Source organism: Ostreococcus lucimarinus, chromosome 18, assembly GCF_000092065.1.
Source record: "Ostreococcus lucimarinus CCE9901 chromosome 18, complete sequence".
In the NCBI taxonomy this organism is placed as follows: Eukaryota; Viridiplantae; Chlorophyta; class Mamiellophyceae; order Mamiellales; family Bathycoccaceae; genus Ostreococcus; species Ostreococcus sp. 'lucimarinus'.
In genome coordinates this window covers 46,261-70,280 of record NC_009372.1, presented here as the reverse complement: position 1 = coordinate 70,280, position 24,020 = coordinate 46,261, and the positions used below count along the sequence as shown (strand labels likewise).

General features: G+C 51.6%; 11 protein-coding genes across 11 annotated transcripts; 8 read left to right on the top strand and 3 right to left on the bottom strand.

Moving 5' to 3' along the window:
- Positions 1-1,706: 1,706 nt before the first annotated feature.
- On the bottom strand, positions 1,707-4,274 carry OSTLU_33739 (predicted protein; the record flags this gene model as incomplete). The annotated part of the gene is made up of 3 exons (XM_001422257.1): positions 1,707-1,905; positions 2,773-3,017; positions 3,726-4,274. Coding segments are annotated over 3 exons (993 nt in total), but the record flags the coding sequence as incomplete, so codon positions are not given.
- A 291-nt stretch (positions 4,275-4,565) lies between these two features.
- On the top strand, positions 4,566-4,886 carry OSTLU_28451 (predicted protein; the record flags this gene model as incomplete). The annotated part of the gene is made up of 1 exon (XM_001422293.1): positions 4,566-4,886. One exon carries the CDS (start codon positions 4,566-4,568, stop codon positions 4,884-4,886), a length of 321 nt encoding a protein of 106 aa, XP_001422330.1.
- Positions 4,887-5,681: 795 nt separating this feature from the next.
- On the top strand, positions 5,682-7,202 carry OSTLU_93986 (predicted protein; the record flags this gene model as incomplete). Its single annotated transcript, XM_001422292.1, has 1 exon — positions 5,682-7,202. A coding segment is annotated over one exon (1,521 nt), but the record flags the coding sequence as incomplete, so codon positions are not given.
- Positions 7,203-7,355: 153 nt separating this feature from the next.
- Positions 7,356-7,577, top strand: OSTLU_28449 (predicted protein; the record flags this gene model as incomplete). Its single annotated transcript, XM_001422291.1, has 1 exon — positions 7,356-7,577. One exon carries the CDS (start codon positions 7,356-7,358, stop codon positions 7,575-7,577), a length of 222 nt encoding a protein of 73 aa, XP_001422328.1.
- Positions 7,578-7,988: 411 nt separating this feature from the next.
- On the bottom strand, positions 7,989-8,525 carry OSTLU_28448 (predicted protein; the record flags this gene model as incomplete). Its single annotated transcript, XM_001422256.1, has 1 exon — positions 7,989-8,525. One exon carries the CDS (start codon positions 8,523-8,525, stop codon positions 7,989-7,991), a length of 537 nt encoding a protein of 178 aa, XP_001422293.1.
- Positions 8,526-10,800: 2,275 nt separating this feature from the next.
- OSTLU_28447 (predicted protein) lies at positions 10,801-10,980 on the top strand (the record flags this gene model as incomplete). Its single annotated transcript, XM_001422290.1, has 1 exon — positions 10,801-10,980. The coding sequence occupies one exon, from the start codon at positions 10,801-10,803 to the stop codon at positions 10,978-10,980; it is 180 nt and encodes a 59-aa protein (XP_001422327.1).
- A 909-nt stretch (positions 10,981-11,889) lies between these two features.
- OSTLU_25775 (hypothetical protein) lies at positions 11,890-13,119 on the top strand (the record flags this gene model as incomplete). Its single annotated transcript, XM_001422289.1, has 1 exon — positions 11,890-13,119. One exon carries the CDS (start codon positions 11,890-11,892, stop codon positions 13,066-13,068), a length of 1,179 nt encoding a protein of 392 aa, XP_001422326.1. The 3' UTR covers positions 13,069-13,119.
- A 2,301-nt stretch (positions 13,120-15,420) lies between these two features.
- Positions 15,421-17,067, top strand: OSTLU_33760 (predicted protein; the record flags this gene model as incomplete). The annotated part of the gene is made up of 1 exon (XM_001422288.1): positions 15,421-17,067. The coding sequence occupies one exon, from the start codon at positions 15,421-15,423 to the stop codon at positions 17,065-17,067; it is 1,647 nt and encodes a 548-aa protein (XP_001422325.1).
- A 149-nt stretch (positions 17,068-17,216) lies between these two features.
- OSTLU_28445 (predicted protein) lies at positions 17,217-19,163 on the top strand. The gene has a single exon (XM_001422287.1). The coding sequence runs from the start codon at positions 17,509-17,511 to the stop codon at positions 18,556-18,558; it is 1,050 nt and encodes a 349-aa protein (XP_001422324.1). The 5' UTR covers positions 17,217-17,508; the 3' UTR covers positions 18,559-19,163.
- A 2,464-nt stretch (positions 19,164-21,627) lies between these two features.
- On the bottom strand, positions 21,628-22,994 carry OSTLU_28443 (predicted protein). Its single transcript, XM_001422255.1, has one exon. It carries the CDS (start codon positions 22,982-22,984, stop codon positions 21,845-21,847), a length of 1,140 nt encoding a protein of 379 aa, XP_001422292.1. The 5' UTR covers positions 22,985-22,994; the 3' UTR covers positions 21,628-21,844.
- A 174-nt stretch (positions 22,995-23,168) lies between these two features.
- On the top strand, positions 23,169-23,393 carry OSTLU_28442 (predicted protein; the record flags this gene model as incomplete). The annotated part of the gene is made up of 1 exon (XM_001422286.1): positions 23,169-23,393. The coding sequence occupies one exon, from the start codon at positions 23,169-23,171 to the stop codon at positions 23,391-23,393; it is 225 nt and encodes a 74-aa protein (XP_001422323.1).
- Positions 23,394-24,020: the final 627 nt, after the last annotated feature.

Here is a 24,020-nt window from a genome sequence, read left to right as displayed (position 1 = left end):
TTCTCGATCCAGTAGACCGTTTCGCCATCCTCGTGTCGTTCACTGTCGATCGCGCGCACCGTTGTTTTGTAACGGTGCCTCGCCCGTCTATTGTTCACGACGATGATTATGAAGATGAGAGCGGGAACGACAAACACCGAGGACAAAAATATATTGAGCCAATCCAGCCCCGCAGCGACGCATTGGGGTCGTAGAAACTCAATGCTGAACGTGAAAGCTTCCAAATATTTACCGAGATTGAGTACGGGCCCAGGCCACTTGATACTCATACTGAGCGAAAGAGAGAAGAACTGCAGCGACTCGACAATTTTCTTCAAATTGTTCGTCGCTTGAGCGCCCATCAATTGAGAGGCTTTGAAACCACAAAAAGCGAGGACGACGACAACCGCAGCCGCAGCGAAAAGTCCCGCGGCTGATGTCGCAGGACAAGCCGTGCACGTCTGCCCAGTCTTGTAATAGCCAGCCTTGTTGTGCCTACTTCGTTCGTTGAGTGGGAGCTCGGCAATATCAGCGGCCCTCAAGCACTTGCCGCATGCGTTCACCGCGTCCCACGTTCCACGTCCCACGTCCCACATTCCACCGGCACCGGGCGCACAGCCTAGGCCGTTAGCGAGACACCGTTCGACATAAACGCAATCTGTGCGAGCACAATCATTATCAAGATTAGGTGATGCATACGTGCCCACCGGGTTGTCGCACGTACAATTGTAGCTGTCGAAGTCATCACCGGGGCGTAGCAAGTCGACATTGTCGCACTTCCAGTTCGTTTTTACTTTGCAGTCATCTGCACATCCTTTCACTTCAATCCCGTTCACTTTTGGCTCACAAAAGTCATCCTCCTTCTCCCCCTGAACTTTCTCATCGTACCACCCATTGCCACACGGTTCGCCCCAATCGGATGGTGGACCATGGGGGGTGTCTTCGCCATCTGTGCGTGCGAATGTTCGCAGCCAAGCTGTCGCAGAGAGAAACATGTCCGTCGCCATGTCCGTCGTGACACTAGTTGAAATCCATCCAGTGATGTCTTGCTCGAAGGATGAAGCAGAGGAAAACATGGATTGCATGTTCACCACAGAAGCGACTGACCAGCTACTAATATTCTGATTGAATTCAGATGCGCTCTCAAACATCCCGCTCATATCCGCCACACTGCCCGTGGCCCAGTTACCAATGGGCTGGTTAAACGCGGATGCGCTCTCAAACATGCCGCTCATGTCCGTCACACTACCCGTGTTCCAGTTACCAACGGGCTGGTTAAACGCGGATGCGCTCTCAAACATGCCGCTCATATCCGTCACGCTACTAGTGTTCCAAACACCAACCGGTTGATTGAAAGCTGCTCGAGCCTTAAATAGCTCGTTCATATCCACGATGAGGCTCACGTCCCATTCCGTGATCGGCAGCTTTACGGCGGCGCCACAATCGACGTCGTAATCAGAGCAATCGCAACTTCCCGTCTCGTCCTCGGTCAAGCAATTATCAACCGCCGCGACTAAAGCGTCTCGACTCAAAAATGGTGTCGGGCCGACCCACTGAGACGGAGGTCCATCGGTGCTCGACGCATTCCCATCCATGCGAGCATACCTCGCTAACCAAGCTGTCGCACCGGAAAACATCGCAGCAGCACAATTACCGATGTCAAAACACCCTGTATCACCACACGCCGTTTGCGATGAATCGCAAGTAATACCAGTATTCGGCGTGTGCCATCCCGTGATGTTCTGATTGAACGCCGTCGCGCTACCAAACATGCTGTACATGTCCGTGACAGAAGTCGTGTTCCAGTTTCCGATGTCCTGATTAAACGCAGATGCGCCCTGAAACATAGATCGCATGGTCGTGACATTGGCGGTGTTCCACGACCCTATGGGCTGGTTGAACGCACCCGCGTTATAGAACATGTATCTCATATCCGTCACCTCCTCTGTGTTCCATAACCCAATGTTCTGGTTGAACGCATCCGCACTATTAAACATATCCCACATATTTACCACGTTGACCGTGTTCCAGGAGCTGATATCCTGATTGAATTCACGCGCATACATGAACATGCACTGCATGCTCGTCACCCGTTCCGTGTTCCAGCTTCCGATTGGTTGATCGAACACATGTGCTGAGTGGAACATCTGAAACATGTTTGTCACGCCGTCTGTGTTCCAACTGCCGATGGGCGCGTTGAACGCGTTTGCGCCCGAAAACATACTGTCCATGCTCGCGACGTTCACCACGTTCCACGAGCTGATGTCCTGAGCGAAACTATTAGCGCCTTCGAACATTCGAGTCATGTCCGTCACGCCGCTCACGTCCCACGCGAAGATATTCGCATTATACGTACCACTAATGTCTTTGTTGAACGCAGCGGCTCCATGAAACATGTGCGACATCGAAGTAACGGCACTTGTGTTCCAAGCACCTAAATCTGCGTTAAATTGATCTGATCCTGCAAACAAGGAGCTCATATTCGTTACGAAGCGTGTATCCCATTTCGATATTGAATCGCCGCTCGCCGCCCGGCAGTCGACCAGAGAACTTCTGCAATCACAATTTCCTGTTGGATCCGCGAGTAAACAGCTGTCGACCGCAAGCTTCAACTCGGTCGAATTCTGAAATGGTGACCCCGATCGACACGATGCGATGGGTCCAGATTGAACGGTCGAACATGTATATTTCGCCTGAAACGCCGTCGCGTTTTGGAAAATGTTGGTCATGTACGTTACTCGCGCCGTGTTCCAGTTTGTGATGTCCTGATCAAACGAAGATGCATACTGAAACATGGAACCCATATTGGTCACTCGCGACGTGTTCCAGTTTGTGATGTCCTGATCAAACGAAGATGCATACTGAAACATGGAACCCATATTGGTCACTCGCGACGTGTTCCAGCCCCCGATGTCCTGATCAAACGCAGATGCGCCCTGAAACATGGAATACATATACGTCACTCGCGACGTGTTCCAGTTCCCGATATCCTGATCAAACGAAGACGCATACTGAAACATGGAATACATGTTCGTCACCTGCGACGTGTTCCAGCCCCCGATGTCCTGATCAAACGAAGATGCATACTGAAACATGGAACCCATATACGTCACTCGCGCCGTGTTCCAGTTCCCGATGTCCTGATTAAACGAATTCGCAGACTGAAACATGGAATACATGTTCGTCACCTGCGACGTGTTCCAGTTCCCGATGTCCTGATTAAACGAATACGCAGACTGAAACATGGAACCCATATACGTCACTCGCGACGTGTTCCAGTTCCCGATGGATGCATTGAAGTAGTATTTAGACGAAAATGCACTACCCATGTTCGTGACATTGCCCGTGTCCCAATCAGGCATCGCTCCGAACCCACTTGCAAAGCCGTAAGAAGTACACAGGCCATCCGACGCTGCCTCCTCGAGGCAACTAGCGATCGCAGTAGAAAACGTTGCGTCGGTGAGCGCCGCAGCGGGTGCCGCACACATTCCTCCGTCTAATGTGTACCCAGTCATGCAAACACTACAAACACCCGACGCAGTGTTACTACAAGCGGCACAGTTTGCAACGCACTGCGAACACGATGCGATGGGTCCAGATTGAACGGTCGAACATGTATATTTCGCCTGAAACGCCGTCGCGTTTTGGAAAATGTTGGTCATGTACGTTACTCGCGCCGTGTTCCAGTTTGTGATGTCCTGATCAAACGAAGATGCATACTGAAACATGGAACCCATATTGGTCACTCGCGACGTGTTCCAGTTTGTGATGTCCTGATCAAACGAAGATGCATACTGAAACATGGAACCCATATTGGTCACTCGCGACGTGTTCCAGCCCCCGATGTCCTGATCAAACGCAGATGCGCCCTGAAACATGGAATACATATACGTCACTCGCGACGTGTTCCAGTTCCCGATATCCTGATCAAACGAAGACGCATACTGAAACATGGAATACATGTTCGTCACCTGCGACGTGTTCCAGCCCCCGATGTCCTGATCAAACGAAGATGCATACTGAAACATGGAACCCATATACGTCACTCGCGCCGTGTTCCAGTTCCCGATGTCCTGATTAAACGAATTCGCAGACTGAAACATGGAATACATGTTCGTCACCTGCGACGTGTTCCAGTTCCCGATGTCCTGATTAAACGAATACGCAGACTGAAACATGGAACCCATATACGTCACTCGCGACGTGTTCCAGTTCCCGATGGATGCATTGAAGTAGTATTTAGACGAAAATGCACTACCCATGTTCGTGACATTGCCCGTGTCCCAATCAGGCATCGCTCCGAACCCACTTGCAAAGCCGTAAGAAGTACACAGGCCATCCGACGCTGCCTCCTCGAGGCAACTAGCGATCGCAGTAGAAAACGTTGCGTCGGTGAGCGCTATGCTACCACTCGCAAGTGTATTTCCCATGGATATAGCGATGGATACGAGTGTTAAAATCATTTTCACCTTCAACGTATGATAACTGAAGGATGCTCGAGCACTGTGATTCGACCGTGCAACTGATCTATCATGCTGTTTCCCTATGATATTCGACGGAGAAAATGCTTTCGCTCGTAGATCCGTATGCTGCTTCAACGAGCCGGTCTGCCCAACAGTGCTGTACGCAATTTTCAATACAACGTTGCCTCCAACCCGCCCACGCATGCCGTCCGCCGCTGCGAACGTGTGTGGTGGCGTACCGTTCGCCGCGAATGGCGCCGTGCCCCCGGCGTGTGCCCCTTGCGATGCGTGCACCGGCGTCGCGTCGCGCCGCCCGCACGGAGATCGCCCGGTTGCGCTACGGTCGCCCGCGAAGGACCGAACGGCGACGGCGCGCCACGGAAACGCACTTCACCCACCCGTGGGTGCGCACGGGTGGGCCCGTCGTCCAAGGGTACCACTTGAACTATGTCGACGCGAACGACCGCGGACGGAGGCGTCGACGAGTGGCGGCGGCGTCATCGCCTCCCCGTCGGAGCGTTCGGAGACGTTAAAGCTAAACCCTAGCAAAAAACGAGTTTCAGAATTTGCCAATTTTTGACACGTGCCTGGCGAAACCTGAGCAAAAAAAACGAAAACTATGTTTAGGGTTTAGAGCTTCGATTTATGGTGTAAATGTTGATACTTTTCATGCAAGTCATCGATAACGGAAAGCATTTCGAGGCGATTAACGTTGGAGCCCATGGTTACTCCTTACATTTACATATTCGCTAATCTTTATACCCCTTAATTTTGTCGTCGTTCTCCGCCGATGACGACCCTCGAACAACCGTGCGGAACGGTTCGGAACGTTTTTTTCACACATGAGTAATCACATGCCACACAAATGTGCGTGAGTACGTGACAAAAGTGCGTGCGCACGCGGATCGGAACAGAACGTAACGCCACCGCATCCGAATCACGTCCGCGCCGATTTCATTCGCGTTTCATTTCGCACAAAACCGCGGGGTCGGTCCACAGCACCCGACGACGCGCGACGCGCGGCGCGGGAAATCGCGACGTGCGTTCACGGTACGCAGTCTTTGCGAATCTGACGGACGGTGGCGCCGTTCTTCTCCGCTCCTGCCACCGCGCCCGCACGCGCGTCGCCGAAGCGCGCGACGTCTCTGATCATCGCGCGCGCCGCCGAAGCGCGCGTCGTACGTCCGCTATGCGTTCGACGCCGCGCGATCGCGCACGGCGCGCTTCTTTCGCGTCGACGTGGATCGCGCGGCGAAACCCTCACAGCGTCTTTCGTCCCCCCGCGAACGATGCCCGACGACGCCGTCGACGCCCCTCGCGTCGAACGCCGCGCGCGGCGCGATCGATCCGCGCGTTCGCGAGCGTTTTCGCCGCGGCGATGATCGTCGTGCGCGCACAACGCTGGGTGCGTGGCGCCACCGACCGTCGTCAAACGAACGAACGATCTCTCGCTCCCCGCCCCGACCGCCCGACCCGAGTCGACTGACCGCGTTCTTTGCTTTTCGACGCCCCGCGCAGCCCGTGGCGCACGATTCAACGCTGAAGCGCGTCACGGTCGCCAACGACGACGGCGACGTGTACGTGGAGAGCGTTGGGACGGACGCCGAAATCGTCTTGAAGACACAAAAGGTGCGCGTCGACGGCGACGTGTACTGCGGCGCGTCTTCGAGCGTGGGCATTTCGAGTCGAGTTGATACCGTGGAGTCGACGCATGCGGCTTTAGAATCGCGCGTGAACGCTCTGAACGCCACGGAAGTAGAGTTGAGTGCCGTGATGACGAGCAGACTGGACGCGCTCAACGCCACGAACGCCGAACTCAAGGCGAGCGATGTTGCGATGACGAGCAGACTGGACGCGCTCAACGCCACGAACGCCGAACTCAAGGCGAACGAAACGGCGTTGCTGAGCAGAATCAACGAGCTTCTCGCGCGCGTGGACGCGCTTTCAAACAGCACTTTACCACCAAAATGTATACCTCCCGGAGGCGAAAAGTTGCAGTACGACGGCACGCAGTGGACATGCGTGTGTGCCGGCTCTTGGTCGGGAGAAACGTGCGAGACGCCGCCGAGCCCGCCGCCGAGTCCGCCACCGAGTCCGCCGCCACCGAGTCCTAATCAGGTGAGTCAAACGACGCAAAGCGGAAGACCGTCATCCAGTGACGTGTGGTACCGTTCACCTTCATATTCAGGGAGCAGCCGTCCTTCGGAAACTGTCGTCAAAGAACGAGTCTTTTCTTTCAGCGCTACGTGTGCCGCCTCCACATGGGTCTCCGATTACACACAATGTGGCGAGGGTGCATGGCGAGAGGTGGGCATGGCGTACTCAAAGACTTCGGGGTCAATTGGTCTCGGATGGGAGACGATCGACGGTCAACCGTGTTTGGAGAAAGACGAGCCCGATCGAACGTTCAACACTGGATTTTGCAATCACTGGCACTGCTGGATCGATGCGTGCGGACCGTCGGGCGATTCTTTTTACGGCACAAACAACAATTGGATCACAATTTCTGGCTGGTACGCCTTGGCGAGTGGTTCTTACACTATGTCTCTGATTTTTGACGATTCATGCGATGTGTACTTGGAGAGTTCGACATCATCTTGGACGAAAATCTTCGCGCACGGATCTGACGCGAGCAGTGTTGTTTTCAGTGTATCAAATGGTGGCGAGTATCGGTTCGTTTTCGTCCTCGGTAATGGGGCATACAGCGCCGTGGTGGCGATCACCTCTTTTGAGAGCTCTGTCGACGGAACGTATTGGTGATTTGATCACGCCGCGCCGCTAGAGTCGCCCAGTGTGCATTCGTGTGTATTTGCCCAGGAATTTAGCCAAATTTTTACTCCGCTCGTTGTCGCACAAGTGTCGAATACGTTGGATGTGAACAAGAAGAAGACAGAGACATAGAATTACCCGACCATGGGTTTCAAGTATCAGAGCATACCAGTATTCACTGATTCATCCACTTCTTTGTCACAAGGTAAAAGAGAAGGAAATGCCTGGTCCGAAGGCTGTAAGCAATATGAGATTGAATTATCGCGAGCGCACAGCATGCGCACATCAGAAGGCGCAGCGAAAACGGCGTCGCGCGCCTCCGAGTCATACACAACCACCTCGAAGTTGCGGAACAAACCGAGTTAACGTCGCAAGCGTGCGACGTTAAAATGCGGCTAGCCCTCACACAAGCGTTGAATACGTTGGGCGGGCGCTTGATGACGCCGGGCGCGTGGTGCTGGCGCGCATTGCGACGCGCGCCTTTGTGGACAATAGCGCACACGAAGAAGACAGAGACATTGAATTAACCGACGCCCCGACCACTGACGGCGCCGTTAGTCCTCACGAAGGCTTGACTCAACCTTAGGAGACACACGATCTGGGCGAACGATATCACGCTAGATGGCAAGCGAAGTATCTGAAAGCGCTTCTTCAAGTGACCAAAACATCGCTCGACATCCTTCCTGACGGACTCCAGTCGCTCGGTCCACGCGGCTTCGCGGCCAGTTGGAGTAGAGATAGTAGCCATAGTAGTACTCGTGTTTTCGAAAAAAATAGCTACTTGAGCTCCTCACCCATGGTGTTCAAAGACGCTATGACCGCGGCGACTTCGGTATCCACGCGCTGCAGCTCGGCTTTCGAGTCGTCGAGCGCGTCGATTCGAATCGATAAACCCGCGTCCATGCCCTTGAGCTCGTACTGCGTCTCGTTCAACCTGTCGATGCGCGAGCCAAGCGTCGCGTCGGTGACGATGAGCTGCTCGTCCGTGAGATTGAGCTCGTTGACGTAAATGTTCGTCAGGGCGTCGATGCGGCTCGACAAGCCGTCGTCCACGCCCTTCAGTACAGCGTCGGTGGCGTTCAGGATGTCGATTCTGTTCGACAGATTCGCATCCTCGGCTTTCAACGCCGCGTCTGTCGTATTCAGGGCATCAATTCTGCTCCCCAGCAACGCATCCGCGGTCTTCAATTCTGTATCCGTGGCGTTCAAGGCATCAATTCGCCCGCTCAACTCGGTGTCTTTGGCTTTCATCTCTACGTCCGTGGTATTCAAAGCATCCAACCGTGTCTTCAACTCAGCATTTGTCGCGCGCATCACCGTGTCCGTCGCGTTCAGCGCACCGATGAGCGCGCGCACGTCCACGTCCACTTGCTCGAGCGCCGTCTTCGCCGACTCCAGCGCGTTGAGCCTGACCCCAATCGCCGTGTCGCTACAGAGCAAAACACACTACTATACCGAAGGCGCGTCGAATCAAAGATCGATCGTTTCGCGCGCATCCGCGACTCGTCGTCGTTCCCTGCGTTCAGCTTCTCTACGAAGCCGCGCCTTTTTTACCGTCGCCGTCGCCCGACCTTTTCGCGTCCGCCCGCCGTAGCGCGCGTTTGCGTTTCGCGTCCTTCTTGCGCACGCGCAAACACAGTCGACACGTCTTCAGCTCCCCGTCGAAATCACGAAACACGTCGAGCGCTTTCCGACAGCTCTTGCAAAACCGCCTCGGGAGCGCGCCTCGACCGGTTGCTGCTTCAACCGGCGGGACGGTGTTCGTTTTCGCCTCGGTGTACGTCGTGAAGCCGTCGAGCGCATCGATGAACATATCGTCGAACGAAATCATGGGAGGGGAACTCTCGTCGGGCGACGCCGTCGCTGTTCGCGCGCGTTTCGCGTTGGCGCGATCGTCGATCGTATCGGTTTTTTGAATCGCCGCGAGATCTGCCGCTGCGCGCGCTGGCGCCGTCGAGGACGACGGCAGAAGATCGTGAACGGCGCGACCGCGACCGCGCCGATGGCGTCGTTCGACCGCGTCGTCGACGTCGGCGTCGCCGGACGACACCATCGTCGGCGTCCCGAAGTGTGAGACGACCCGCACCGCAGTCCCCCCGCGACGAAAAACGATTTTCGCGTTCCGAAGCGTACGCGCGCGACGGCGACGGCGACGACGACGACGCGCGGTTCGCTCCGGGACGCGCGGGGGCGCGCGCGACGACGTCGCGCGTTCGCCTTTCCCCACTCGCGGCGTTCGATCGCGCGCGCGTCAGTCAGCGCGCGTCAGTCAGCGCGCGACAGTCAGCGCGGCGTCGACGAGGGCGGGGGCGTCCGCGGCGACCGCGCGCGCGACCGTAAAAAACAATCTTCGATCCCCCCCGGAGATGAAGGTGTTGGTTGACCCGGCGACCGCGCGCTTTCGCGACCGAAAAAATCAATCGAACGAAAATGTATCCATGGATCACACAGATAGACTTAAATGTATCATAATACGATCTAATATACATATTTTACTTCGAAACGAGCCATATATACCATCATCGCAACAGACACACACGCCATCACTGAAACGGGCGTTATGCAATCACGCACGCCATCACTGAAACGCGCGCCCGCGCGGTCGCGCGCGCCGCCACCGCACCGCGGCGGCGCAACGCACCGAACGAGCCCAGTCGCGCGCGCGCGACGCGTCGCGCGAACCGCACGCGACGCGACGCGCGCGGAGACGCGCGACGAGGGTCTCGGAAGCGCGATCGTCGTCGTCGTCGCCTTCGCGGCGCGCGCGACGCGCGACGCGCGCGCGAGAACCGCGTCCCCACGCCGGATCGGCGAACGACGCGCAGAACGTGTAAAAGCCAACGTGCATCGGCCTCGCCCACTTTCGTCGCGATGGATGAGCACGCCGACAAGACGCCGCGCGCGAAATACGCACGAACCCTGCGCGCTGTGGAACCCCGTTTGGTCGTCGTTTCCCCTTCATTTCACGCGTCATCGTATTCGACACGTTCGTTGCACTGCACTATGAAAAACCATACACTGTATCAAGACTTTCGTAACGCGGGGTGGGTCTTATATCTTTCGTAGCCGGGATCAGACTTCCCGCGCCTAGGCGGCGGCGCCCATCGTCGCGATATGCCGTCGCGATACTTCTGGTGTAGCTCATCGACGGCGAAACGTTCCTACAGAGACGCAGTCGGCTAGGAAGGAATGCCACTGGGACCAAGACCGCGTAGACTCTCCCCCCGCCTCGCATAGTCCTCACCTCATATCGCCAAAATTCTCGATTTCGTCTGCGCAGTGCCCAAACAAAAACAATTCGCCACGGCGACTGTCACCGTCGGTAGTGGGTCAATTTTCCAGCGAGCGGTCACAACTTCTGAACTTTCAGTTTCGATTGATGTTCACAGTTGCAGTTGAGTCGTAACTCGTCACGCATTCTATCCGGAAAGGCTTATCAAGAATACAAGCTAATAATACATGCTCTTATCTGAGCCTCTCAACGTGGCCAACTTTAAATCCGCTTCGGCATCCTCTTTAAAATGAAAAGAGCGCAGTAAGCAAATACAAATATGATAGCCAGACTTACAACACTGTTTGCAGACTCGGCATGATCGCGCTTAGTGAGTGTGTGAGCGCCGATGAGCTGACGTGTGCCAACATTGACATTGTCTTGAGATTTCTCAAGGCCGATAGTTTTCAAGCCGTTTTTACGTTGCAAAAACAAATCTATGCCGCAGCCTTCTGGACGATTCGGAATTTGCGCACTTTGTATCGAATCTTGATTTGACGAACATTTTAAGTCGTAGAACTGTACTTCAGGAAGGACTCGAGTATATGTCCGGCAGCGTTTAGTGATTCGAACTTTGTAAATGAAGAATTATTTCCTGGAAAATCAGATCTTGGAATGAAGTCGACGTCTGGAGTCGCCATATTCATGAGTGGGGCAAGTGGATCATGGATTGGATAGAGACAAATTTCGAGAAGGTCAAGAATGACAAGATATCCGACAGAGAAGCACACAAGCAAAGTTGGTTAAGAGGAACACGAACGGTGTGATCATTGGTAGGTCGCATCTAGTGATAGAGCTCGAACTTTTTCAAGCCAAATGCACCGGCGGAGTTTTTTGTTGCTGACGTGCATGTCTACACTACTTGTACACGAACTAGACCTACATATAGACTTAGCGCGTATGAATCAGCATCAGACAAGCCAAGCACGCACGACATCTATTGCGACTTATAAACCCAAGGTTTCTCACGCACGACACCCATCGCGACGTATAAATCCGAGGTTTCTCAAGTGCGAGGATCCGCATTCGTGATACATAGTCGAAGTGTGTTAGAAATCTGAAGAGTAAAATATGAAATATAGTAGCTTCCCCTAGTAACCTAGCGGGACTAATTGACGAGTTAACACTCATTAATGAACTAACCACAACTGATTGTAATTATCATCACTTATCGACGCACTAGGCCCGATTGCTCACCATCATATAAGGTATAGCTCGCATCGTACGATTCTGCCATCTGCGACGACGTGCAGCACGCTAGCGTGGACCTACGATTAGTGTCAATCGGAAGAGTGCCTTTTGCGCCTCGATCGGTTTGTAAAGAGTCGTTCTATTTTTAGAGCGAATCGTTCTATTTTTAGAAGATTCTAAATTTAGTAACGCCTTAAAACGCTTAACCAAAGCAAGATGTCGGAAGCGTTCCTACCAACGGACCTGGCGTCGTTCACGCGTTTCAAGAGCGGTGTTCAAGGCGACAACGTAGTCGAATTTATAGATTTAATGGTTCAATCTTTGAACTACAGGTTTACATCTTCTAAAATCAACGGAAGAAGGAAAACGGAGGCCGTCAGTGTGTCGATCGCTGCGGATAAGCTGTTGCGCCACTACATTGATGCAAAGTATAAAAATGCCAATATGGATCTTTGCAGGATCACCGCAATCGTAGCTTCGCTGGATATTACATTCCGTGATAACATCGATTTGTGTAAATACGTTTACAACGTAATGCAGGATGAAAGGGATTCCAACGGACTCCCGGGGTTACCACCTGCTAACGCTGAGAATAATCGTGTTACAGTGAAAGACTATGAGAAGTTACATCCGGATAGGACATTGGTACCGCTCGATGTTGCGGATCAAGAACTGGCTGACGGCGTTTTTGATTTATCAAATGTATTTCCTGAACAACTCAAGAAGCTCGTAAGCGACATGAGAGCGTCAAGAGCGACTTGGTCGGGGATTACTTTGTTAGACAGATTACTTCTGGAATTAGACCCTTACTCAACGATCCAAACTCTCGTAGAGAATCGGTTAAATGACATAAAGTACACTGGATCCGGAAACATGGCGGAATTCTTGGGTAACAAAAGAAAATTGTTTACTTCCCTCCCAAATGATAGTCAAGTTAGACTCAACAACGGGCTGAGGTTGCGTCGGCAGGTTCAATCTGCGTTCACGATAAATGGGAACGAACTCACCACTTCGGAAACGATCGAATTCAGTGGTTTCACCGAAACAATACTCGTTATGTTGTTGGCGTCTCCGCTGTCTCGAACGAATGTCAAAAAGGTGTGTGAGGAGTTACTTTCCCAGCAGCGCGACAAACTGGACTTTACCAAATGCACGAATAAGCTTGTTATAGCTGATAAACTCGATCAGGAGACATCACCTAAACAGCTTGCTGTGAATAATCTGAAGCGGAAGAAGTTTCAGCCGAAAGGAGCTTGCTTCAACTGTAACAGGAAAGGTCACAGGTATTGGGAGTGTAAATCGCCGTTACGTCCTGATCTGCAGCGGCGGGTAGACAAGTTTGCCAATAAGAAACCAAGAGGGAACGAGTCTGATCCAAAAGAGAAAGACGAGTGACCGATAATCCTCGAGACATATCATCTAGGCAACAAAAATACTTTACTGGTCGACAGTGGAGCGTGTGTGAGTGTAATAAATGATGCACTAAAGTTGCACAACGTGAAGTCTCGAGGAAACGAAATCTTGACCTCTATCAACGGCACTACGGTAGTGACCAAATCAGGAGTTGCAAAGGTTGATCTAGTTGACACGGAAGGAAAACATTTTGAATTCCATTTCGAGGCAAACTGTGCCCCTGGAGCCGATCTTCCAGGAGCCGGAATATTATCATGCACAGGTTACCCGATTAGCCTAAATGACTCCGGCGGAAGTATCAAATTACCAGATGAAGATGGAAAATATCATGATGTTAATGTTCGTCGACGTCACGATGGATTGCCGGTGATAGATATATCGTCAAAACGGCCCATATTCTGGATACCGACGTTAATACATGATACACTTGGCCATGTGTCAAGTAATACATTACTTACTGCATTCAACAATAGTTGGATAACAAGTGACAAACCTCTGGACGAGCTACAAGCAAAGTTGAATAATGCTGCCGATAATTGCGTCACATGCAAGATAGGTCATACAAGACAAACGAATCACGGTAAGAGGAGTACCAAGCGATGTACAAAACCGTTTGAAATTGTCCACATGGACGTGACTTTCGGACCGCCAAGAGGTTCTATGGTTTGTAAGATTGTAGATCAAAAGGCATGTTTGACCGTTACAGATGAGTATACCAGATTCCAGCTGGTCTACCCCGTAGAGAGCAATCGGCCGTCCACCGTTGAGGAAAGGTCACTGACACATGCGCTTAAGGAATTTAAGCGCGATCTAGCGTTAATACAAGACCACCGCAGAAGATACCATCAAGATGGAGAAATTCGACTCAAGCGGATACACTCCGATGGTGGTGGCGATATCAAGTCTACATTTGGAAAATTCTGTGATGATCATGGAATGGTATTTTCCAAGAGTGATGTAGGACATCCGTGGCAAAATGGCGTAGCAGAAAGGACGAATCAAGCACTCAAGATAATCGCCAAAAAGCTCTTGATAGCAAGTGGCGTGCCGAGTGAGTTTTGGGTATATGCCATGAAGTACGCCGCCACAGTAAGAAATATAACTGGAGTCAAAGTGCACAATAAGTTGCAATCTCCGTATTATGAAGTTTTTGGACACGGTGTGGATATCCAAGTCTTACATCCATTTGGTTGTAAGGCGTATATGGCGCGGAATGTGATTGCTCAAAATTTGAGTAATCAGCACCCGGCTTCAAGGCCGGATTGGTGTGTGAGTAGATTTCCAGTGTGGTTCATAGGTTACTCTAGTGTAACTTTGCACCCGAAGAAATATGTTGTGGTTTTGTCCAACAGCATCCTGAAACGCCAAGGATCAGCACCAGGTTATGTTCAAGAAACGTCGGAGTTGATCTTCGACCATGAAAATTATGTAAATAGACCGGCGCTCAATAACGCTGGGTCGGTGAATGCACAGAATGGGGAGCATCCTGGATTAACAGGAGACCGAACAGAGCTAACCGACAATAGTATCCTCCCACCGGAGCTTGTTATCCTCCCACCGGAGCTTTCCGACCGCCGTGACCTGGACGATTGGTTGAATGATTTGTTGGATTCTCAAAAGGAGGACCAAGGATACAAATCTGAAAGTGATTGCGAAGATGACGATCTTGACGAGGATTATCCGCAGTCCGGGGGAGAAGCAGCGCTAAATAACGCTGGCTCAGCGCTCAATAACGCTAGCGAACCATTTCCGGCGCTCAATAACGCCGAAGCAGCGCTAAATAACGCTGGCTCAGCGCTCAATAACGCTAGCGATGTAGTTCCGGCGCTCAATAACGCCAATGCTGGTCTAGTCGAGGATTTTCTCGAATTTGCGAGGGAACGGACAAGGATGGACCAGAGTAGCCTTCAGGATAAGTATCCAGGCTGGGGGCCTAGCGGGTTTTCTCCAGAGATCCTTGAAGAAGTTGAAGGAGGTGTTGACGCAGAGAACAATGCTGATGTTGGGACTGATCAACCGACTGACGATATTGAACATCTCGTTAACCACTTCAAAGAGAATGGTAGAGTTTCTGAGGATGAGCTCAAGAAACAGGTTATCTACCTCACATGTAAGTATTCGCATATCCAGCTCCAGGGCGGGAGTTACGGCGATAAAACGGTAAAATTGAATCCTGCGCTAAATAACGCTGATTCGACAAATAGGGCAGCACACAGTGTGCTAGCCACAGCCGTCGCAAAAGGCGAAGAATACGGTAAAATTATTGATGAGTCAAGTGTGGATTTCTCAGAGAGCAGAGCAAAAGAGCTCAATGGATTGCTCGAAACCACATTAATGGAGGTCAGTATTGTTGAAGCCGGAGATGCAAATATTTGTGGATCCAAATGGGTAGATAAGGTAAAACCAGATGGTTCCCTTAAGTCTAGATTGGTAGTGCAAGGATTCACCCAAGTTTGGTTGAAGGACTACCACGACACATTTAGTGCCGTTGCTTCCATGACCACATTTAGGATACTCATAAACTTGGCGGCGATATTAGGATGGGACATCTTTACGATAGATGTATCCCAAGCTTACACGCAAGGGGAACTCCTAGATGATATATACGTCAAGGCCCCAAGGTCACATCCGCTTCCGAAAGGAATGGTCTACAAGTTACGCAGACCCTTGTATGGCACAAAGCAAGCGGGACGGTGTTGGTATTTGCATGTAACCAAGACTCTAAGGTCTCTGGGTTTGAACCAATTATGTAAGGATAGCTGTTTGTTTGTTAAGATGAGCAATAGCAAGCCCTTCATGATCATTTCAGTATTGGTAGATGATCTTCTGATAACCGCTGAGAACGATGAGGTTGTCAAGCAGTTCCACAAAGAATTTTCCAGAATTTACAAAGTTTCGCAATTTGAAAGGATAAAGGTGTACAACGGCATCCATATAAAGAGATTAGGGAAGAATTGTTACACACTCAACCAAGAATATTCAATTGCGCAGTTTCTGGCAAAATGTCCTGTGCAAGATATCAATGCTTGCAATTCGCCATTACTACCATCAGATACGTTTGTTCTCGCCAAGGAGGATGACACAGATGCAGTAGACAGGATGAAGCGGACAACATATCAACAAGTGCTGGGAAGTCTGAATTGGTTTAATACTGCTACTCGACCAGATCTTGCTGTGGTATGCAGTCTAGCTGGAAGGGTAGCAAGTAACCCAACGCATAAGCAATTTAGCGCTTTATGCAGAGCGGTTGGATATCTCAAGAGGAACCCCAATATTCCATTAACCTACAACGGTGCTGAATGCAATGGTATAGTGAGACTTGCAGGATTTACAGACTCGGATTGGGCAGGCCAAAAGTTATCCTTAAATTCGAAAGATAGATGCGGAAGAAAATCCACATCGGGGTATATATCTTTTTCATGCGGCCCTACCAATTGGAAGAGCAAACTGCAAGGAATACCAGCCACGAGTTCAGCGCAAGCAGAGTTCATGGCAATGTATGAAGCCGCGAAAGATTTATTCTTTCAAATTTTGTTGTTTCGAGAGCTTGGATTTAAACTGTCAAGAGTACCACTCTTCTGCGATAATACGACAGCCATTCGACAGGCAATGGAAACTATGTCGTCTAAGTCAAACAAGCATATGGAAATAAGATACTCCTGGATCCAACATTATGCTCACAGAGAAGGGATTATACAGCCATTTAACATAGGATCATCACACAACTTAGCCGATATGTTGACAAAGATATTGCCGAACAAGAAGAACTTTTCAGGTCCAGCAGACGTTCACGAGTGTTCTAATCACTTCAACGTGATGTTAAGTCATATATCTTCGAAGGACATACGAGACTTCATCAACCAGAGGTTGAGTGAAGGTATGGTGAAGAGTGACGCTCTGCACACATTTCAAGAATATCTCGAGAAGGTCGAAAGTGAGGAAATCCAACCTTTCAAAGGTATTGGTAAGCCCTCAGACTAGAGAAAGCTAAGGAGGTGTGTTAGAAATCTGAAGAGTAAAATATGAAATATAGTAGCTTCCCCTAGTAACCTAGCGGGACTAATTGACGAGTTAACACTCATTAATGAACTAACCACAACTGATTGTAATTATCATCACTTATCGACGCACTAGGCCCGATTGCTCACCATCATATAAGGTATAGCTCGCAAAGTGTGCACTAAATATATAAACGGATATTGAGTCACGATTGGTCGTTTTACCCCACCCCAAAAAACAAGGCTGGATTTAGCCAGTTCCGCGGCAACCATCGCGACTTATACCCAAGGTTTCTCATAGGCTGCCACGGCCGCTTCCCGCGCCAATCAGCGTCACCCGGACGCGCGCGGTGTGTAGTGACGCGCTACGACATGAACAAACTTGGATGCAACTATTTCGTTTTCGAACCACCGTGAACGACGTATGCAAGCGCGAATCTTCGTCATAGGGTGTTTAATCGCCACGTGGGGCTCATCGATATACTTGCGAAACTCTGGTGATGATCTGGTAAAACGAGTTGCAAAGCACGTCATCCCGACGGAATACGAGCGAAGTGATATTGATGCTGTTAGGCGGTTCAGAACGCGCCAGGGACAGAGTGTAGTATATTTTGTGCACTTGAAGAAGGCTGGTGGGACAACGCTGTGCAGCTCCATGGATGCGTCAGGAGCAGGAGTGCGCGGAAACCGGAGTTGTAACTGTGAGTTAGTGACCTCACCAACCTGCGGACCTGACGCGCGTGCCTACGGTGACTTCGAACAGCAGCAGGATTTGTTCTCTGAGTTGACTACCGGGGGACGACGAGTTGAATTTTTTGGGATGGAGCACCCTATGTCACCTCATTTCAACACAAGCACTGAACGTCCTTGGGTGTACGCCACCGCTATTCGACATCCATACGACATGTATAACAGTCATATCGCGCATAACGTCAACTATTTCAGAAAGAGCGGGTATACAGCGCAGCAAATTTCCGAGCTGTCTGCGACAAGCTATGCGGCTAGACTGGCATCGCATTCATTCAGAGAAAACCTCCTCATGGACACACATCGTGAAAGCGTACCAGGGCATATAATATTTTCTTTGACTGGCATAACAAGAACTGATGACATACAATCGATAGCGACAGCGACATCATTGAAGAACACCACGCAACTAGCGACGATGACTAGAGATGAAATAATGGCCCTTCTTCTTGAAACCGCGAAAGAACGATTACGACACTTCAGCGCAATATTGGTCAGAGAAACATACGATCAGGATTTGCGCGTGTTCTTTCAAAATCTTGGTGTTACCAACTTCACGATTGATTCGAGTCGTAGCTCAAACAATACTCTACGTAGTGTGAAGGACGAGGATTTTTATCAAGGCGATGTACAAGTTCAGGCAGCTTTATATCAAAAGTTCAAATACGACGTAGAACTCTATGAGTATGCCGTTGAACTGGCGAAACATATCAATGTAATCGTGTAATTCACCGCAGGTGGTTTCAGTAGTCAACCGGAACCCATCTTGATATTACATTGACGTTAGACCACAAAGGAGTCAAAATCCTAAAGCGGGCGGCTGCTGAAGACCACATTCATCACTGGTGAATTTTACTCGTCAGTTCGCGAAGGTAATAAACTGATGTTGCGACATCACGTTGATCGGTGTTGTCTCACACGGCGATTAGTGTCTCTGCTCGAGACACGGTCTCAGTTTCATTGATTTACATCTCGTCCGTCTGGACAAACTATCGATATCGTGTTCATAAAAATAACTTCAGTTTGATGGTATTAACTGATGATGCTACTAGTTGAGGATCGCGGAGGGTGATTTACGGCGTCGCGACGAACAAGCGACCGAGGCAAGGTGACAGAAAGCAGGCGATCAAAGATGAATGCTTGGAGTACCTCTCCGTGCACCATCCCGAATTCTACCCCGACTCCGACCAGGAGCTTCCAGGGCGGCCCGTGAATGCGAGCGGCGCTGCCGACGAAAATGACGACGAAGACGATGAAGATGATGACGTCCCGAGCGACGAAGAAAACTAGACGAAACAAATGTACGAAAAGATAGCGAAATGACAAACTAGGAATTGAACAGTAGATGACAATGTAATACCACGCCGCAAATCGACCGCGCTCGCGTTTTGCGTCACCGAGTGCTACCTCGCGTCGTCGCCCACAAAAAAATGAGCTCAACATCGACTGATATCTCGGCGACGGCGCGGACTTAAGACGCGAGAATCGGTGCGTGCGGTGTACTTATTCTCGAGTGATGACTCGCGAAATTTCACATGCAAAAGCCAAGCGCGCGCGCGTGGCGATCGAGAAGTGCTAACACCCCATACATTAGGGCGTGGAAAGTAATATATACTTAGTACTGATATATTGCAAAATACACACGCCATCACGGAAACATACATTACAAAAATACACACGCCATCACTGAAAGACACCATTGTTCGATGTGCATACACACGCCACTACTGAGACATTGGCGGTCTGCGTGACAACCCCCCTTATATAAACACCGGCGAACGTTGAACCAGGCGTGCGAAAATCCGAATCTGGCGTGCGACAGTCATCATCGCCGGAGACGAAGACACCCCCGTCACGAGAATTGGTTCGCTCGTCCGTGTTCCCACACGACGCGCCACTAATCTCATCGCGCGTCGCGCGACGCTTGATGGGTGACATTGACGCACGAACGCCTCGTCGTGCGCAAAACGCGAGCGCGTGGACGTTCGCTCTGTTCTAACTTTTGTCGCTGCGCCGCGCGGCTTGAAACCGACCGACTGGCGTCTCGAATTCGAACGACGCCGTCGTCGCGCTCATCAGTATCAGCGCGCGAAGTGCAGAAGCGTGGCAGGGTAATTGTGCCGGAGAATCGACATCGACGCACTCCGCGACCACGAAAACGAGGCCGTCTTTGAAATATTTATGTAAGCAATCGACGTGAAATAATTCCAAAATACGCAGATGGTTGTGCAGAAAGAAGCCATTTTCGCGTAAACGGATAAGATTAACGAGGTCGGCGTCTACAGGTCGCTAACGTGTGAGATTAAGGTCACCATTGTCTGCCGCAAAATTTATTTCCTGAAAACAAATACTAATTAAATAATTACGCACGTCTTCAACGCGCTGTTCGTCAAAGTTAGACAGGTAGAGTGACCGTGGTGTGGCACATAGACAGCCAATTGAGCGTCACGAAGGAGTGCACGAGGCGAGGATGACGCTCGAGTGTTTGAACGTGCGTTAAAGCGAACAACATCACCAATCCGAGGGAATTCATTGTAATTTATTTTAAATATTTATTTTAAATATTAATTATTTGCGGCACGCACTCGACGCGAAGTTGGTTTCATCGCTGTTTGCAGACAACCAACGTCATCATCTGGATCGATGTGAGGAGCCAGCAGTCGTAATTCGCGCCCGTCGCTCGATTCTTGCAGATTTTAGTTTTCACGAATTACACTGGTTTATTTTACTGAATGCAAAATTATTTTGAATTCCTCCATACACTTTGAACGCAAAGAGGCGACGTTAGAACGCTACGCGGTTCGACATATGTCGTAATGATTAGCCCCACCCAATGAATCGAGACTCTTGAGCATCGTCAAATCCCGTACGTTGCGTTTTGACCATGCCCCTCGCAATTTTTTCATTGGAATTATTCTTCAGTTAGTGTTTCGTCTACTTAGGCGCGGCGAGGTCCGCTGCGGCCGGCGACGCATACATCGATACCGCCACATTTTCGCGAGCAATCCTACCCGCATTAAAGGCGGCTCGATGGATCTTCGAGCACGCCAAGGTTGATCTCATCAGAAATAAAATAATTAATAATGACACGCTTTTTTTTCGCAGCGTGTGTGCGACGAAGCAACTCCCTATAAGCGACGCAAGCAAGCCTCGGGGATTTTGCTCGGTGCGAGACACGTCAATCGTTCACCAGCTGAATGCACCGGTGGTCCCGCGGTGTCTTCGCGGTAGCGATGACCGAACCGCGGACGCGCCGCGCCGACGGCGACTTCAATATCACTAATCAAATCAAACACATCAAACAAATCAAATCAAATCTATCAGAGCGCCCGACGCGTGTTTGCTCGCCACACGCGCGCGGCGATCGCCCCGACGCGCACCGACGCGCTCGCGCACTATTCAACAACACGACGCACCTAACGCACCGCGCGCGCGCGTCGTCGTCGCGATCCCGACGCCGTGAGCGTCGATGGATGACGACGCGGAATGCGGCTCACGGAACGTCGTCGAATTCGTCGCGCGCGCGCGCGACCGCGCGCCGCGCGACCTCTCGCCGCGCGCACGCCGCGCGACGTGCGCCGCAAGCCGCGCGCCGCGCGACGTGCGCGCCGCGCGCGCGCACGATTCGATTCGCCCGTCCGCGAGCGGCGCGTCGCTCGACGCGCGCGACGCCCAACCCCGAGACGCCCTCGCGCGCGGCGACGCGCGACGCCGCGCGCGACGCGGGCGCGGCGTTGGTTTTTATGGTGTTTCGAGTTTTATTCACACGGTCGTTTGGATCACTGCAATACGATCACGTGGACACGCAATCTTAGCGCCGCGCGCGCGTGTGATTTCGCGCCTTTTCTCGCGACGCGCGCGACGGCGACGTTCGAACGCGCCGCGCGCGTTTGGCGCGCGGTTTGGTGCGAACGAGCGACGCCGGTCGATGCGCGCTCGAGCGTCGCGCCGCGCGTCGCCGCGCGCGACGCTCGAGCGCGTGGTGGCGAATGACAACCCGCGCTACGCTAACGTCAAATCTTTCGCGCGCCGCTTTCGTGCGTTGAAATATGCGCGAGCTTACGTTCGAAATTCGGAAGGTCCGCGATTCTCCAAATCGCAATCTTTGAAGCGTCGTTGTTCGCGTAGTTGTCGCACATTTCCAACGGCGGCGGGAAGTTGAATGGCTCCGACTGCATGTTGTTTTGATACGTGTATCCAATATCGCGCGCTACACCGACGTCCGATTCCACGCCTCGCTCCGTCGATTTCGGGTGCGTGCTGACGATGAAGTACGTCGAACCGCTCTTCGCGAAATTGGACAAACCTCGCAGGGCTTCTTCGTAAGACAAGTGTTGCACGACGTCGCGATGCATGATGGCGTCGTAACGTTGGCGCATAGGTAACGCGACGATATCATGCGTGCGAAAATCGTCGATATCGGTTTGAACCTCAGACATGCGCGTCTTCGCCGTCTCGAGCGCGCCGACGCTTATATCCATGCCAGTGTATCTTACGTTCTCAATCCCAGGGATGCCTGCTTGCCAATTCGCGTCGCCGCACGGCAAGTCCAAGAAAGTCTTGATGTCATACTTTCGAATCCATTCGCCGATACATCTCGCCGCGGTACTCGTCGTCGCTTTCGTCGAACCGCCCCCGGATCTCGACTCCGCGCTGCCCCATAAATTTGCGTCGTGAATTCTGTTGAACAGCTCTGAACGCTTCTTCGCGCGCCTCACCACCGGCGAATTCGGATTTGCCGCTAAACGTTGTACATCACTCACGCTCTCGACTACACTACGTAACGTCTCGAGTGATTCGGCTTCATCCTCTCTGGCGTTCGAGCGACCAGCGCGGTCAAAGTTCTCGATGATTCGCTTCGCTTGATCGAGCGCGTCCGCGATCGGCGAACTGTTTTCGACCTCTCGCGCATCCGTCGTATCCGTACTCACTGCGGTCGCTAAAACATCGCGCAACACACGCTCGCGCGTAGCCTTTAAGTCGCGCACGACGTCAGCGATTGAACGTTCAAGTGGCGAGACGTCGTCACGGTGCGTTTTCAACGACGACGACGACGACGAAAGACTACGGTACATGATGAACGACATGGATGACGCCAGCGTAATGGAAATCACCGTGATACGAAGCCGTCGCGTCCTTCGTTTGTTTCGCATCGCTTCAAAACAGCGACGTCTGTCGAATGTGCGCGGGGCCTCAGAGTGCGACAACGGTTTTACCAGGACATACCCGACCGTCGGTCTAGATGAACGTTAACCGCGTTAGGCCGACTAAGAGATGCGAAATTCGAAAATAGAATCGGCGATTTACGCGGATAAGGGCCGTTTTTTTTCATAAGAGATGGCTTATCCGCGTAAATCTTATGCGGACAAGCTTTTTATCCGCGTAAATCGGGCCGATTTACGCGGACAAGGATCTTGTTCGCATAGCGACGACTCGTCACGTGACGAGTTAATTTTTAGGGGGTCTTATGCCGACAACGCTCTTCCGGCTATCTCTTTTGAAAAACAATTCGAAGCGTCACCGTCGCCGCGCCAGTGCCGCGCGCGATGGTGGAAGCCGTGACGCGCATTAATTAACAGTAACGCGCGCGCATCGTTTTCAACCGTTTCATAGTCGATAGCGGGCAGTCGCGCGCGCCGTGCGTCGTTGTTGTAACATCATGTTCTAACTCTTTTGGAAAAGCACCTCAAATTGAATGAGCGCGCACCACCGTGATATCGGTCGAGTCGCGACGCCACGCTCGTGAAATTGTGTCTCGCTCACGTCATGCGTTGATCTTTCGTCGTTGAGCGCGCGTCGTTCGCGCGCAACGCGTCGCGAGGTTGGCACGGAGCGTTTTTATTCCGGCCCATCTCTTTTGAAAAAAAAGAATAGCGAAAATTGGAAAATTACTCGCTATTCCGACAAGGAATTTCTATCTCTTACTCGCCCTTAAATTTTACGCGGTGAAATTAATTCAACAGGTGAAATTTTCGCCCCGCGCAGTTTCGACAACATATCGCGCCTGCGAGCGTGATATACACTTCCGCTCATCCTTCGGCCGAGAGACGCATCGCGGCGAAATCTTCATTCGGCGCTCGCGAAGATTTTCGCGCGACACGTCGCTGTCCTACGGGAAGTTTACGTCGCATCGCAGTAACGAAGTGTAGTTGAGTATTGCGTTCAGCGAAACAGCGTTGGCGAATCGAC